The sequence below is a fragment of the Miniopterus schreibersii genome, assembly GCF_964146895.1.
Source record: "Miniopterus schreibersii genome assembly, chromosome: 4".
In the NCBI taxonomy this organism is placed as follows: Eukaryota; Metazoa; Chordata; class Mammalia; order Chiroptera; family Miniopteridae; genus Miniopterus; species Miniopterus schreibersii.
In genome coordinates this window covers 62,462,881-62,480,892 of record NC_138105.1, presented here as the reverse complement: position 1 = coordinate 62,480,892, position 18,012 = coordinate 62,462,881, and the positions used below count along the sequence as shown (strand labels likewise).

The 18,012-nt window shown below is 38.8% G+C and overlaps 1 protein-coding gene across 2 annotated transcripts in view; it reads right to left on the bottom strand.

Moving 5' to 3' along the window:
• The window catches only part of CCDC25 (coiled-coil domain containing 25), a 37,774-nt gene extending 20,261 nt beyond the window's left edge, over window positions 1-17,513 (bottom strand). The window contains exons 1-4 of one of the 2 annotated variants that reach the window (XM_081136409.1): window positions 17,361-17,513; window positions 13,170-13,217; window positions 7,754-7,793; window positions 2,641-2,692 (exon numbers count right to left, since the gene is read on the bottom strand). In XM_081136409.1, the coding sequence (XP_080992535.1) occupies window positions 2,641-2,692; window positions 7,754-7,793; window positions 13,170-13,217; window positions 17,361-17,388 (168 nt within the window). In that variant the 5' untranslated portion in view covers window positions 17,389-17,513. The remainder of the gene's footprint in view (window positions 1-2,640; window positions 2,693-7,753; window positions 7,794-13,169; window positions 13,218-17,360) is intronic. The other variant, XM_081136410.1, reaches the window with a different exon arrangement.
• Window positions 17,514-18,012: the final 499 nt, after the last annotated feature.

The following is an 18,012-nucleotide window of genomic DNA, read 5'->3' as shown; positions in this document are numbered from 1 at the left end:
TTCCATTTTCTAACATAGCAGAATCCAAAGGAAAAACTTTAATGTGAACCAAAAGGAAACTTGGTAACACCACACTCTATTTTTTCTAAACTTAAAATAGTTCCAAAATGGCAAGAAGTGGCAGAGGAGAATTCATAATTTTGTTTCAACACGGAGTTCACAATCCTCCATTTTTCCTTTATAATAGTTCTCAAAAACAAAAGTGTAAGTAAAGATGCAGCACAATGCTTAACCTTGCAAACAAATTAAGAAATGAGTATTATAACCATAATGAAATAGCATCATGTATTTACTAAAATGATCAAAAAGGTTGCTTTTTTTTTTTTTAAAAAAAGTTATAAAATTCCCAAAAGTATCTGGAAAACCTATATTTATGTGATAGCATTTAAAATTAGCACAATACTTTCAGAGAGCAATCTGGCATAAAAGGAGTTACCAAACTGTTTATATCTTTGGCCCAATAATTCTATTTCTAATAATTACTCTAAAAAATATTTCAAAAGAAAAACTGAAAGTAGTTCATAAAAAGATATATCTTGCCCTGCCAATGTGGCTCAGTTGGTTGGTGTGTCAGCCTGTAAAACGAAAGGTGGCAGGTTCGATTCCTGGTCAGAGCACATACTCAGGTTTCAGGTTCAATCCTCCAACAAGGTGGCCGAGTATGGAAGGCAATCGATCGATGTTTCTCTCTCTCTCGCCCTTCTTCTCTCTCTCCAAAAAAAAGATATTTCTTGTTGGAGTCATAATGCTGAAAACTGTAAACAATCTAAATTTTGACATAGAAGGTTTCATATTAATTGTGGCATATTGTCAACTCAAAGCAGTCAGCCAAAAAATAAAAAAATAAAAAAATTCAGTAACATGAAAAGCTTTATAAGCTGTTGCTTAAAAAGTAATACAATCACCCAGCCAGGCATGGCTCAGTGGTTGAGCATCAACCTAGGATCCAGGAGATTGGGTTCGATTCCCAGTCAGGGCACATGACCAGGTTGCAGGCTCCATCCCCAGTCAGGAATGTGCAGGAGGCAGCCTATCAATGACAACTCTCTCATCACTGATGTGTCTCTCTCTCTCTCCCTCCCTCCCTTTCCCTTCCTCTCTCTGATATCAACAGATATATTTAAAAAACAAAACAAAAAAACAATCAACCAGGGGATGCCAGGTTGGAATGTGGACTGAGACAAAAAAATCTAATTGTATTACAAGTGTATGACACAACATCACTGAAGGGGGTTGGGGTGGGAGGAGCTTATAAGTAACTGGAAAACTGTTTTGACTCGAAACTGTAAGGCAAAAACTGAAAACAATTGCACATAAACACTGTACTTTAGTTGATAAAGTTGTTTCGTATGGGAATATGGGTTAACAAATCTGAAACCACTTACACATATATTGGAGTCAAATAAGCAAGCAAATAAATGGTGGATGGTGGAAGCCAGGCTTCTCACTGTCTGAGAAGGAACTTAACAATAAGCAAGGAAGAAAGGCTAGAATGGCCCATGTAGTAATGGATTTGACAGAGACATTAGTATGAGCTCGTGTTTAGCTAAATGTGGATACAAATGGAGAGATACAGAAACAACTGATACATAGAAGTGTATACATGGGTTAGGATAAATACATACATTTCCTAGCTGTCAGGTGAGAGGACCTCTGTGCTATTCTTCCCTCCAAACCCATAACTCCAGTCTATTCATGACAAAAACATCAGATAAGCCCAATATAAAATACTTGACCATACTTCTCAAACTGCCAAGGACATGAGAAATGGGAAGAGTAAGAAACTGTCACAGACCAAAGACTAGGCAGACACGACAACTAAAGGCAATGTGGGACCCTGGACTGGATCCTGGAACAGAAAAAGAACGTTAATGGAAAAACTGATGGAATCAAAATAGAGTCTGCAGTTTAGTTAATATAAATGTACCAATGTTGGCTTCTAAGTTCTGACAAATCTACCATGGTAGTATAAAATGTTAACAATGAGGGAAACTGGGTGTGTGGTATATGGAAACTCTGCACTTTTTGCAAGTTTTCTGTAAATCTAAAATCATTCCAAAATAAAACATTTTACAGAGCAATACACGTAACAGGTATATATACCCTATGACTCAACTATATAAAATATAACATATGGATGTAAAGACAGATTGGAAAAATAGTGGTTTTATGTTACTAGGGAACATTAAATCTTTTCCCTTTACTACTATAATGCTGTTTTAAACCTCCCAAAGCCCTTGATAACTGGGAACATCTGCCCTTGGTAATACAGGAAAATCACATGAGCCTGAGCAAAAAAGAAACCACAGCATGATCTCCACTGGCAAAGATAGAAAGTCCAGTAGTGTCAACTGAAATGAAAGGGAGAGAAAGCAGAGGTGACAGAGCACACACCTGAACTGGCAGGAAAAGCAGTGCTTGTAGCTGGGAAATAGGCACTATATCCAAGCCTCAGAAATCACCAGAATTTGCCTTAGTGATTTTCTGGGAGGGGAAAAACATCTCTTTGTTTGCTAATTTTCAGACTTTTTTACATATTTAGTACTTTAAGCAGTTTGATTGCAGAAAAAAGAACAGAGGACAAGATATGATGCTTATCACTAAAGAAAAAGTTATGAATCCATGTTGAAATCCAGTTACCTTATGTAATCGAAGGTATACATGAGCTGAAGAGAGTTTGTCCACATGAAACCTACAAAGAATGAAAACCACTTTTAGCAAGACGGTACAAGACAACCATCTCCTTGGGTCACTTGCATTTAAAGCATTCCAATCCAGAAAGTATTAACTCAGTGCCTGCCACATGATAAGCACCATGGGGAGCATAAAATACAGTCACTGCTTCCGCAGGGCTTACAATCAACTGGGAGAGATAAGATAAACATGGAAAGTTCTGTAGCTGTGTGAGACTAAGTGTCAAGCTGAGTACTAGAGACAATAAATGTTACATGCCCTGGGACGGGTGCTATTTCAAGTGAGAAAGTGCTATCAGTGACAAAGGCTTCACTGGCAAACTGAGATTTGGTGGGTCCCTGACTGAAGCACAGGACTTAAAGAAAACAGGGAGAGGATTTCAGTTGAGAAGAGAACGAAAGTAGTCAGCAAGACTCCAATGCTGCAAGCCTGGGAGACTTGCAGAATCACTGTGGGAGAGGGCACCAGTTTAGAGAAAAAGATGAGGGGTTTGGTTTGGGACATCCTGAGTTTCAAGAGATGGCAAAACAATCCAAAGAGAAGTCAGGCAGAGTTGGAAGAGTCATGTGAGGAATGAAGACAGTAAACAGACACCATAAAATGGGTCAGAGTCCAAGAATTCACCCAGCCTTATATATGACAATGGCACTAATATATGCCTCCTGGGAGAGCACGGTGATTGCCCTTTATGACATTGTCCTAAAAACATTCAGAATGCCCTCCCACCCCAATGTCCTAAAGTTAACTTTCAGTAAGGCTCTAACATCCACCAATTTAATTAGATCTTTTAAAATGTTCTTTCTTTTTCACCTGATTGAACATTTTGAGATATTAAGTTTTTCATAAATACAATTCACCAAATGAAGGTGACTTTCTTCCAACACCCAGAGATGCCCCTGGAATCCTAGCATCAAACGATAATAAACAATTGTCACTATGTGATTCTGTTAACTTGAATCATCTCCTCCTCAGTCCTTACCTGTAGAGACTGAAGAATGCATAGTAAAACTCTAAGGAGGTACATACCATTATATATTTCTCTAGACATTTTCTTAGCATTGAAAATGTATTTTTTAGAAGTGAAATGGTCACACATTCACACAGTGTGATCCTATATAAATGTTAAGATTATGCTGTTTCTAATGTCCCTTTAAAGAGGTTGAGCATCTTGCTAGTCACTTTGGATACAGAAAAATACTACACATTTTTGGCAGCCTATGATGCTGCTAGGTTTTATTCTTAACCATTACTGATAGCCAGGAATGAGTATAACATCTTAGTTTGATTTATTTTTTTCCAACTGGTTCATTGACTCATTTGCATTTCCATGTAAGAGAGTCCTACAGATTATCATCTCAGCTTGGCATTCTCCCTCCAGAAAATGTGTTTGATTTTTTTTTTTTGCAAATCTAGAAATTATATATCTTATTACCTCCTCTCAGGATCTTAGGAAAATGCTCCATTAATAAGCAAGCTCAACTGAGAAGTAGCTTCTCCCATTCCAACTTGTTTTAAGCCACTTCTCTATTTACAACAGCTCTCCTATATATGCATAATAGCTCAATTGTATTCTGATTTTTCTTAAAGGTCTCTGATGTTAAATTTTACCAAACAAAATACACAAATAATTCAATATATATTTAATAGATTCATACATAAGTAATCAAAGTACTAAAACACACACGGGAATATCACTGCCGCTACCCATCAACTTCATGCTCATGGGTACACCTCTACCTAAAGGGCAGGGGGATGCATAAAAGCATGGGTCTTTGGTTGAAATGTAAAGCAAACAAAAAAGCGAGCTCTGTAAATAAATTATCTTGAGCAAGTTTCCTTAAAAAACTTCCAAGCATCCCAATATGCTTACTCAAAGTTTAAATTCTGCCCACTAGTTCCCTCTTCTATCTTCCTCTCTCTGCTTAATCACTATTACCTTTACCAAGTGCAGAGACTGCAAACTTCAATATATGAGAATCAATGACCTGAGAATGAAGAAATGCAGGGCCCCAGAAGCTGCGTCGTTTAACTCCTTCAAGTGAGATCTCTAGAAATACTACTCATTAAGGAGGTTATTAATGCACACTATTTCTATTTTCCTTTGTTTAAAGATTAATTTAATTCCATTCTCATTTAGTCCTAGGAAAATCCTCTGCTTAAAGGCACCTCAGAAGGTTTCCTGGTATAAACTCAGATGTTGACATTTAGAGGTAAAGCACCAGAGTGAAGTGAACCAGGAAACCTGCCCTGGAATGTCACCCACTGCATCCTTCTTAGCACACTCAGGAATGTTTCCAGGATTGACAGTTTATGCACCAGAAGAGGTCTTAAATTTAGGGCTCTTTCAGCTCACATAGACCTTAAATAGCTTCTGAAAGTAAGTCAATCACTTTCAACAATAGTCCTTAATCTCAAGACTATTAAAGAGTGTCAAAAAGGGTAAAGGGTGTGTAGGTATTGGTAGACACCACTGTGGTTAAGTAGTATTCCAGGAAATAATCAATGTTAATGAAATGAAAAACCAAGTCAGAGTATACGGGGTATACGTTGTAAACTGGAAATTTCTCTTCCACTTAATTTTTTTTTTTTTTTTTAAATCCTCACCTGAGGATATTTTTTTCCGTTGCTTTTCAGAGAAGGGGGAGGGGGGGAGGGAGAGAAACATCGATGTGAGAGAAAGACACTGACTGGTTGCCTCCTGCAGTCATCCCAACTGGGGCGGGGGATCGAGCTTGCAACCAAGGTACATGCCCTTGGCTGGAATCGAACCCGGGACCCTTCACTCTGAGGGCCAATGCTCTAACCACTGAGAAAACCAGCCAGGGCTATTTTTTTTCTTAAATGTCAGATAATAGACTGTGGTAAATTGACTTTCATGGTACATTTGAATATATAATCTTTTCTATGCAGATATCTCTGCCTCAAGCCTGATATGTTAAAAATTTACAAAAGGTAACTTAAACAGGTGCAGTTCTCATTTTGAAGAAATGTCCAGTAGAGATTATTTCTAGACAGGCGGAGAGCTAGTCAATTAAGAAGTCAACAAGTAGTTACTGAACACCTATGTGCCAGGTCCTATGCTAGGTACTGGGAATATAGTACTAAACAAAACAGATCATTATCCTCATGGGGCTTATAGTCTAGGGTCATAGGAAGCCCTCAGCAGTGCAAACTGTCCACCTGAGGTAAGGCAGTGCCAAGCACTGTCCACCTTGATGACATATTTGAGTTCAGAACATGGCCCACAGCACTGGGACAGGGGGAAAATAAAAAAGACTTTAAAATTCCTCAAGTTTCTAGTGTCTCTTGGTTCCTGGCATGTGGACTTTAGAGAAGGAAGAACGAGAAGAAAGTATGTCCATTGGGGTCATGAATTAGCCCCTTCACAATGGGATAGGCTGGAACAGGAGAGGGGGCACCCATTAGCAGTGCCTGCAGACAGATCTGGGCATAGAAGAAGTAAGCAGAGTCCAGGGGTGGCTTCAGTTAGTCTCTGTAATATTTTCCCTATTAAATGTTCAATGCTGTATATCTCACTGAAAATCAATCAACACGTCTGAAAAGTGGCAGCCTAAACTCTGTCACTATAAGGAATTAAGTGAAGGACGTGGGCCCACAGTTGGAGAAAAGAGGTCCACGGAGAGCCATAACCACAGCTTGAGGGAAGAAAAAAGTTACCTGAAGCCAAGAGTAGCAGCTCAGAGGGAGAGAGAAGCAGTGACTTACAACTACAGCTAGCTGGAGGCCAGCAACAACCAGAGCAGATCTGTTCAGTTTCTCTTAGCCTTAGTTTCCTCCTCTGAAAAATGGGCACATCGGCAACTGTTTCACAGGGTTAATATGAGGTTAAATGTATTAATGGAGGTAAAAACATAACAGTATCTGGCATACAGTTAAATGCTCAATAATGGTGATTATTACTATCATTAAAGCAACAAGATCCAAGAGCTTATCTTCAGGAAGAGTACTTGTTACGGGTGTTAGGAGCTGTGCAGACCATATCCCACTCTATAGGCAGAATTAGGCTCCAGGAGAGAGACATCACAAGGGTCAGAATGAGTGGTGGAAGCTGAAGTAGAAAAAGTAAGCAAACTGAGTCTGAGAGTGTGAGTCTGAGAGTCTTTCTCTTTCTTGTGAAAGAGAAAGAGCCTGGCCGGGTGTGGCTCAGTGGTTGAGCGTCAACCTAGGATCCAGGTGATCGGGGTTCGATTCCTGGTCAGGGCACATGCCCAGGTTGTGGGCTTGATCAATGATTCTCTCATCATTGATGTTTCTGTCTCTCTCTCTCTCCCTCTCCTTTCCTCTCTCTGAAATCAATAAAGATATATATATAAAAAAAAGAAAAGAGAAAGAAAAACGAAGCACCAGGAGTCCACGCAGCCCTGAAAGGTTCTGGATCTGAGTGGCAGAAAAACCCACGTGGTGTGTAAGGCAGTGAGAAAAAGAACAGAATTCAACTAAAATGAAGGGGTCTTTTTCCCTTTATTTACTTTTTTATTTTTTGGACTAGGTTTTGTGAGCAGCACAATAAATTATCGTGAAAGGAGTCTAAGAAAGTGTGTATTATTATTTAAATTTCCATAAATTATTTTAGAAAGAGGGGGTAGAGACTGGATCAATACAGGGCTAAACTCATGAGGGAGTTAAGAAGACAAAGGGAACCCAGTCTGTGTTTTCTTGAAAGCTGGAGCTGATCAGATGCTCTATATATTCTACCCACATAGAAGCTTGTGTCTATTTTCTTCAATACTTCTTTGAAGCCCTCACGTATCCAACCAAGAAGAGTGGTCTGCCCTGGCTGGGTGGCTCAACTGGTTAGAGTGTCATCCCATACACCAAAGGGTTGTGGGTTCGATTCCCAGTCAGGGTACATACTAGATTTCAGATTCATTCTCCAGTCTAGGGGTGTATAGGAGGAAACTGATAGATGTTTCTCTCTCACATCATTGTCCCCTCCCTCCCCTCCCCCCCTCTTCCTTCCTTGAGTCAGGTGGTTGGCCAGGTCTAAGAAAGTAAATAATGATCCACTGAAAGCACGACCAAAATAATTGTTACTTACCAAATATCTTCAGGCCAGCCATACTTTATTAGATCCTCATCTACAGGGAGATAAGAGAACAAAGAAAAGGTAAAAAATCGTCAAATGAAGATATGTCAGAGTTCACAGATAATTGGAAAGGGAGAAATATCAATCCTTTCCACAACATTTTCCCCTTCCCTTAAAGAAGAAAAGAGTAATTCAGAGAGGTTTTGATGCTTGAAAATTCCGTAAAAATAGTTTTTACAACTGGACAATGATAATTGTTGTAATTTTCTATAGTAATACTTATAATATAAAGTTCAAAGATATTTCTATTTGAAGATAATAAAACTGACAAATCGGAGCAGCTGAGAAGCTACATGTCTTAGAAAACTCATTCACTGTAATAATATTGGTATGCTAAAATGGTTTTGTTAAAATTTTAAAACCAATGGATTCCATTTTACTTCTTTAAAAAAACACAAAAACACCTCTCAATTATAAAACTGCAGAAAATTAGGAAATAACACAAACACCAGAGGTATAAAAATTCATCTAAAATTCTGAAAGTAAAAATAAAATAGAATAGCAAAACACCAAAAGTAACGTCACTGGGGGTTAGAACATGGGTACTGGAAAGGATGAGTTAGGAACTGATGTTTTTTATTACAAGCATTCTGTTACTATTTAAAACTTTAAACAATGTATGTTAGGTAAAAATAAAATAAGATTTTAAAAGATTTTTGGCTCTGGCCAGGTAACTAACTCAGCTGGTTAGAGCACTGTCCCCATGCGCCAGGACTGCGGTTCAATCTCCAGTGAGGACACGTACAAGAATCAACCAATAAATGCATAAATAAGTGGAACAACAAATCGACGTTTCTCTCTCTCTCTCTCTCTCCCCCCCCCTTTCCTCCCTCCCCCCTTCCCCTCTCTTTCAATCAATAAAAAAATTTTTTTAATAAAAAAGAAAAACAGTTCTTTGGAAACAATGACAACTTAATTCTATCATATGGATGAGCTTACTATTGTTGACATCTGGATTGTTTCAATAATTATTTCTAAATAAATGTCCATATTCCTGATTATTTCCTTAAGGTGTATTTCTAAAAGGTGAGTATTCAAAATTTATGCACGTTTTTAAGGCTAATAATATATATCACCACAGAAAGGTTGTATTTATGTATAAAAAGTGGGGCAAAAGTAGGTTTACAGTTGTTTGTATGGAAAATAATACAAAAATACAAGAACAAACTGTTTCTCGTACTCACAACTGTAAACCTACTTCTGCCCCACCCTGTGCTTCTAATAGCCATATGAATAATTAGTAACTAATTGTGTTTAATACAAGAAGCATTACAGTATTAGATACAAAGTTAAAAACTATAAGGTAAACAAAATAATTCATATATGATGATTTAAAATGCACCCAAGAAAGTAAAATGGAGTATTTATTTCACAGAAAAGTGAAAGGATGATGAACCTTGGATGACGGTACTCTCAGCAACTGCAGACACTGAGTTTTCTGAAGGGCTTTCTACTAGCTTAAGCGGGAAGCTGAGCAAATAGCCAACAGGTAATCAGAACAAATAAAGGGAAATCTAAAAACCTCTTCCTCAGGCAATGTTTGGCTCCCTGGTGACACCTGCTGGCTTATAAAAGGAACACAACTGAAAGTTTTTAGTGAAAGTAAATAATTCAATTAAAAATTCATTTATAGCCCTGGCCAGTGTGGCTCAGTTAGTTGAACATCATCCCATGCACCAGGAGGTCACCGGTTCGATTCTGGGTCAGGGCACATGCCCAGGTTGTGGGCTCTATCCCCAGTAGGGGGTGTGTTGGAAGCAGCTGATCAATAGATGTTTCTCTCTCTCTAAAAATAAAAATAATATTGAAAATTATAACCCTGGCCAGTGTTGCTCAGTGGTTAGAACATTGGCCCACACACCACAGGGTCAAGGTTGGATCCCAGCCCCAGTCAGGGCATGTGTCCAATCAATGTGTCTCACATCAATGTGTGTTTCTCTCTCTCTCTCTCTCTTGCTCCCCCTCCCTCCTTCCCTTCCACTCTCTCTAAAAAACTCAATGGAAAAAATATCTCGGGTGAGGGATAAATAAATAAATAAATAAATAAAGATAAATAAAAATTAAAAAAAGAAATTTGACCCTATGCTTTTACTGCTGTTCTGTGCTGCAACTTCTTTAAAAAATACATAAATAAAAACGTTATACCTTTCTTACCAAGTAGACTAGGAAAGCTGATACCTCCAAATGACTCTAAGAGTTCTTGGGGAAAAAGCGTTCTATACATAGATTTTTCCAACATACATTTAATGACAACAAAACACCACTCCAGTGGACTCTAGATAGAATCTAAATTTATGTATGTAGACATAAATTCTACATCTAGATTTATATTTCTAGATATAAATTCCTCCAAAGGACATTTAAAGGATTCCACATACAAAAAGAAAACAACAAAGGATTCTACAATCTAGCCCATTCTAATCTACTCCTCCATGAAGCCTTCTCAGCTTTCCTTAAATCACATTTACTCTCTCTGCCCCCTCCACCTCTACAGTATTTGCTATTAATGTATTTTGCCTATACTTTTTTTATAGACTTTATTTTTTTAAAGCAATTTGAGTTTCACAGCAAAACCGACCCATATTTGTTTTAGTGTGTGTCTCCACCCGAATACTGTGAAAACACAGACTAAATCTTCCTCTTTGGATACTCAGAGGCTGGCACAAATAGACCCAGCAAATAGTAAACTAAAATGGAAGGAGTAAGAAACAGGCTGGGAACATCACTGGTACAGCTGCTTCAGGTTAGTCAGCACCACTGGTAGCCCATCAGTGTGAACCAGAATCAAGGTAGCTCTTCATTGTAAGAAATACTCCACCCACCACCACCCACCGCCACCCAGAGCTGCACAATGAAAAGCCTGCACAACCGCACATAGCAGCTCTGCTTTAGGTGCTTCACAGTAACCTCAGTCTTGGGTTCGCACACTTTATGTGGTAGAAAGAAAAGCAGATTTGGTCAGGTTTGGATCCACATTTACTGTAGATATATAACCATGGCTCTTATAACTGTGCCTTACTGTTCAATGTAATATAGGAAGGTAGCATCCCCCCTACAGCTACATTCATCAGGAGAATGCTATGAGAAAAATACAAATTACCCATGACAATTGATGGGTTACTAGGAGAAATATAAAACTCTAGTATTGATATACAGTGGAACCTCAGTTCTTGAACTTAACTCATTCCAGAAGGCTGTTCAAGAAGCGATTTGTTCAAAAACCGAATCATTTCTCCCCCATTAGAAATAATGGAAACTGAATTAATCCATTCCAGCAACAAAAGCAAAAAACACGAAAAATATTTACAGCACAATTTCCTGAGATGTTAATGAGACTTGGTTTAATAGTGAACTGATTCATACTTGCGCACTTTCTCCTTTGTCACCTGAGAGGCACATGACTGACCATACAGGTATCATCAGCATGAAAGGGTTGTTGGGTTGAGAACTGAAGTTTTGTTTGACAACCAAGACATTTTTCCTTGAACGACTTTGGTCAAGAATCGAACTGTTCGAGATGGGACACATTCGAGGACCAAGGTTTGACTGTAATGCAAACAGTTTCTCCCTTAAGTCACACCCAGAGTCAATGTCATAAATTCATTGTAAGGGAAAACTGTTTATAAGTGAGTTACATTATTCTGTTGTTTTTTCCTCTTGGCTAGGATGTGATAGCCTTGCTTATCCTGATTCTGCTTTACAGCAAGCAGTGGTATAGCAAGGTTTTAAACTGTTCCTATAGATATGATTTATAACTACACTTATATAACAATTACCTATCACATTGTATATCATATATGCTGCTATATATTACATGCATGTCATATTTTAAATATAATATACATATACTAACTATACAATGACATCATTATTCTTTGACAGCTTTTACTTTTTGGCCTTATTTATTTCACTAATGTCAAATGTCTCATACTGAAGAATGTTATACTTGCCTCTTTTAAAGGATCAAGTTTAAACTGCTGACATTTTCAAACTGCACCTAGAACAGATACTGGTAGTTTTAGAAAAAGAAACAAAAAGCAATACCTGAAGGTTAAAGAAAGGTGACTGTAGTGAATTAGCCAGCTCTCAGACTACTTAGGCAGAGTCATCAGCCCTGGAATGTTCCCAGTAGAGGAGGCAGCTTTGGGGAGCTAAAGAAGTTCCAGTGATGGTTACTACTACTTACTGAGTGCCCAGACACTTTACCCAGGTGCTTTCATTAACCTTCATAACGCTGCAAGGTAGATACCATCCCTTGATCTTCTTACATCTAACAAATCTGACATTCAAAGATGTTAAGTAAATATAGCTAATTTGCTACAGATCTCGAATTTTAACCCAAGTTGGCCTGATTTAAGAGCTGTCTTTCCCAAAACATTACACTACCCCAAGAGATAGGCAGCTGTGTTTTACAAGCTTAAAGAAGAGAAATTCTGGCATTTTCTCCAAGAGCTCTTGTTGCCATTCTTTCCTCCCTCACTTCAGCATTCTATACCCTGAGGGTCAGTGCTTTCAACTCACTGCTCTCTAAATCAAGAAAGCTAAACTTCACTTTCATCTCCCTCCTCACTCCTGCAGTGAAAAAGGTTACACCCTCAGGCAGTTTCTTTTAAAATGTAGTTCAAATTCATTAGTGAGACTTTATTTATTTATTTATTTATTTATTTATTTATTTGAGACTAGCTGTTAAAACATGAAATAAAACTGAAAATAGAGGGCAAAGCAAAGGATATGGGTATTTTTTGTACATTTTTGTTTTAATTACATGAATGTGTACAGCATTTAATGCTATATGATTGTGTGCAGTATGAAATACTGTATTTCATTCTGAAAAATATGGTCAACAAAGTTAGATAAAAACTGTTAACATTTCATGACTTAAGAGCCATCTTCACGGGGCGGGGGCTGGGTGGAGATGGGCAAAGGAGTAGAAAATGGGGACATCTGTAATAGTGTCACCAATATAAAGTTTTTAAAAAAAGCCATCTTCAGCCTCAGAAAACCAATAGATATGATTCCACTAATCTTAAATGTGGTAAAAATATGTAGAAAATTATCTTTTCCAAGTTTAAGTCACAGATTATTTTTATTTGATTTAAACTAGCAAAGGTTAACCTCAAATTCATATCAACCTAAATCAAACAATACCACAAAACTCTTCGTAAAGTTTCAAATGAGCAACAGGTGGTCCAACTAGCTCAAATATTACCTAATATAACTAAATTTTAGGAAAGTTAATCCCTTGGAGTTCTTTATAATGGGTTAGTTAGTAGCAGTTGAAACTTCATATCCAACATACCATAGGGAGAAAAGGCAATTAACGCTTACCTTATGGAAATTTCAAAATCAAATGCTTTTGAAAACTTACTTTCATATTTATCCTTTCCCATGTAAATAGTGTAAGCAGATGAGTTAACTAAGACAAAACAAAAATAAAAAGTGGTTAGATAACTTCATTACCAAAAGTGTTTTATGGGGAAGAACAAGTGACAAATAATTTGGGGTTGGCAAAAAACATGGCCCATATGCCAAATCCAGCCCTCTTTTTAGACAGCCCTCAAGCTAAGAATTATTTTTACATTTCAGCAGGTTGAAAAAGCAAAACAAGGAAGAACAAGCTATAGAGATGTGGCCCACACAGTCTAAAATATTTACTATCTGGCCCAAACAGAAAGTTTATTGACTCTTAATAAAAATAGCTACTTTCCTCAATAGAGTTCAATGCAATTCCAGTTCTGCCCTATACTTTTGCCTTCTTCAAAAGAATTTTCAAAAAAGAAAAAACAACCTTCACCTCAATCATTTAAAAATAGGTTCCTATACTTAGCCAAGTGTTATTTTTCATAATTTTATTTAGCCAATATTAAATCATATCCCAGGTGTGCTGCAAATTATAATGGGCTCCCTGTCCCATTGGGGCTCTTAAACTTCTAAATCAGTTGCTCTGAAACCTGATCACATATTAGAATCACCTAATTATGCCCCAGCTCCACCTAAGACTAACCAAATCTTAATTTCTGGGAGGCAGGTGCTGGTGTTTTTTAAAAAATCTCCCAAGTAATTCCACTGTGAAGTTGGTGTTAGGAACCACTATCCTAAATCAAATAGAATATTCTGGGTATGGCTTACTTTAGGAAAGACACTTTACTTAGCTAGTGTGTCTTAACCAGGGCATGCTCCATCTGGAGTCAAACAAAAAGTTTTCTAACGAAAGTGCTAACTGGGCACTGGGTTTCCAAACTAGTCTACCAAAACTTACTAGACCCTATTTGGATCTAAACTCCTGAATTAAGTCACTGGGTTCTCAGTCTACAAGCCTGACAGACAGATGCAAGGGTGGGCTAGGCAGTCTATTGGCTGTTACCCCAGAGCACAGAGCTACCACATGTGAGTAGAGCTCTGAAGGTCAGGGAGCAGCACTCTTTCATTATAAATTCTAAAATTCGGGATTGACTGTACTTTCAGTAATGAAACACTCCTTAAGTTATCAATCATAGTTGCTTTTCTTAGGGAGGGAAAACTCCTAATTCCTTCAATTAGCAGTTATAATGTCTACAGTCTGTAATTACTTGGAAGTAGGTGAGAGAAATATCTTGAAAGGAGAGAATGTTTGCATTGACTAGTTAACAGAAATACTTACCTATAATTGAGCATTATATTAGCTTGATAAGGCCTTGGCGTGGCATATAACAAATGCCAAAAGTGCAGGAATAAAACTAAAAAGTGTTTCAGATTCTCTCTGCACAACTTGGCAATATTGTATGTATATATACCCTTTTGGTCCTAGAATATCACCACTAGGAGTATATCCTACTAATTAAATACTCCATCAAGCAATGATGTTCTTTTTACAACCTAAACACTAATTAAGACTGGTTAAACACATTATAGTACATCCATAAACAAAATGGCATGTACTCATTAAAGAGAGGGCACTGCATTTTTGTGTCTCTATATATATTAAGATTCAATTTGTAAAAAATGCGTATGTAATTGAATATGCATATATATGTTTATATATTTTTAATATATGCACCCATTTTCTTTATATGTATGGAAGGATATTGTGTGTGGGTGTGTGTGTGTGGAGAGGGGGGAATTAAGATAAGGCAAATGTTATAATTTGGTTAAAAAAGGTAAAATGTTAAAATCTGCAGAAACTAAGAGAAGGATATAAAGGAAATCTTTTACTACTCTTGTAACTTTTCTGAAAGACTGAAATTATGCCAATAGAAAATAAAAAATAAAAAAGAGTACAACAGCTGAGCAAGAAGTCTAAATTAAACTCCTGTCCATGTCAAAAGAGATGAAAGAAAAATAAACTGAATTATTTTAGTACTTTTGTTATTCTCACCTAAATAACAGGGTTGATTAATATGGGAAGTAGTCATCTTGAAGATACCTGATTCAGGTGTAGCAACCAACCCAACTTGAGAGGCTCTGTGATAATTTCATAATTTACAGAACACTCTATCCTAAGATAGATGCTATTAAAAGGTACTAAAAGTACAACTGGACTTAACGAGCAAAGTGCAGGTATTTTGTGGGTCCATAAAACAGGATCTTGAATTTAACACTGGAAATATAATAAAGCTACTGTTCATTATGCCATTATGAGAAAGCATGAAATAGAACACATTTTAGTCAGAGATACTAATCTTAAAACAAAAGGGAAGGCAAAAACTTTCTATTGAGATTTTCTCCCCATTTAAAAAAAAAAGGTTTTATGCAGTAACCACTTGGTTGAAAAGCTTGGGCATATATACGAAGTCATTTCCTGAAGATCCTGCATTTCAAGTTGTTTTCCATATTGGAGTATGTACTTTTACTATTTAACCGGAAAAGTTATAATTTTTCCATTACCTTTGCAATTCTAAAAGATCTGCTGCACAAGTGCAGTTTTATTAGACTTAGAGGCTAGATATTTTTCCAACAGGAAGCAGTTCTGACATTATATTTGAAGCCAATGAGAAAAATATAATCCACAAATCTGCTGAAGCACTCTGTTCTAATTAGGGCACCTGATACATATAACTAGCGCTCAAAGAATTTAGAATAGCTTTAAGAAAAATAAAGCAACTAGCATAAAATACATTTAGCACCTGTATATCCTGCCGGTACTTTTTACTCCCCTTTGAGCTTGCATAAGTATCTATGTTGTTGGGGACTTTTCATGAGTGGAGACGCTACAAAGAGATGCTCAAGTTATGACAGAGGGAGCAAAACAGAACAGGAGGAGGAATGAAAATGCTATAAGGGGCCTATAATGATTTTTTTCAGGCTAGTTTGAACTTTGTGTCTAGTAATTTTAACAATATGGGTAAGAACAACCAAATCTACAGAGGCAGGGAAATAGCATATGACACACTGTGGAAGTCTAAACTACTGAGAAAAATAATGAGATGTGACAGTGTCATTGAGTAGGAGAGGTGTGTGAGGGAGTGGTCTGTGAGATATAACTTCTCTGGGCCTCAATGTTCTCATCTCAAAAAAGAAAGTACCACCGTATTCAAACCCACACAAAAAACATGCAGCTCATCTTTAACAAACAAGCAGAGACAGTAGCAACAGAACAGTGTTATGATTAAGTAAACGGATAACACTCATTTATTCAACATGCATCTACGGAGTAGCTATTATGCGCCATGCACTATGCTAGGGAAACAAGGTAAGGAGATCCTGTCCTTGCCCTCAAGGGGTTTCCGCTCTCGCTCAAGCAGACAGCGTTTAATGCCATAACGACAACGCAAAAGCTATACACGGAGCGTTCAGGGGGTCCCCGAAGAGGTACACCTAACCAATCCCTGGGTAGGAGCCGGGTCGGGAAAGGCATTTGAAAAAGATAAGCCAGAGCTGTCTTCAGGGGGTAGCAGTTAACTGGGGGTTGGTTCTAGAAAGGGAACAACACAAACGAGAAACGAAGTCTAGTCACAGCCTTTCCTGGCAACTTAAAAGCACCCTTTCCCTGACTGCCAGCGACACATCAGAAACATCCTCATATGTCACTTTTCAAGATCTGGGACATCCGTTCTGCCCAGTGAGTGGCTTTATTACCATTCCAAGGTCTCTTCATTGCTCTCTGTTGCATCCCAGGCCTCGCAACCCTTTCCTAGAAAGCTAAGGGGTACCGGCCCTAAGGCAGAGTTGTTGACAAGTGTCTCCTTTTTTGGTTGTTGTTTTTTTTTTTAAATCAAAGTGCATAATTACTAGGGCACAGCCAGAATAAAGGCCTCGGGTGTGTGTCTGGGGGAATGTCTTGAAATGCGGTGTGAAGAAGCCCACAAACCGCCCGATTCCAGGTAACTACGGAAGGTCTTCCCGACTGAGGCGAGAGAACACTCCGGATGCAAAGGCCCCAGAGGAGGAGTCTCTCCGGGCCCCCAGGCCCAGACGAGGGGGTACTCGGGGGCCACTGGGACGAATACCACGGGGGACTTGAGAGGGCACAGGCAGAAGCGGCAAACGCGGAGGCGGCGCGTTAGGACGAGGTCCAGGCTCCGCGACGGCCTGGGGGAACGCGCCGGGGAGCAGGGACCCGGAGGTGGCGGCGCCCACTCACCGCTGCTGCTGGTGAAGTAGAACACCATGATCTCCGCGGCGGCGCGGCGACTCCAGCGTGGAGCAGCAGCACCCAATTCTCGAAGCTCAGGACAGTACCCGCCGAGGCCGCCGGTTCCCTAGAGCCCCTCGGCGCCCTTCCGGCGGACGTTGCGTCACGTCATAACGCCGGCCCGCCTGCGCCATCTTTGATCCTGGCGAGGAGGAGGGTGTTGGAGCGGGCAGGGATGGTTCAGGGCCAGGAAGATGGTGCCGGGACAACTGGTGGTTAGAAAACATAGCGGGGAAACGCCATCTTCTTCGGTTTTTCTTCTTTTTTTGTTGAATTTTATTGGGGCGACACTGGTTAATAAAATTATATAGGTTTCAGGTGTACAACTGTAGGATGTACATCATCTGTATTCTGTATTGTGTGTTCACCATCCCGTCAAGTCTCTATCAACATTTATGCCCCCTATACCCCCTTCTACCTCCCCCACGCCCCCTGAAACGCCACCATATTAAAAGAAAAACGTCACTGGCTGACTTTATTTTCAGGCCTTCACCCAGAGGTTGGTTAAGTCCTGAGGCTTATTATCTGCTGCCCCTAACGCCTGCATGGGCTCCCTAAGAGCAGAAACTAGTTGCCTTCTTCACACTGGGTGCTCACTGCC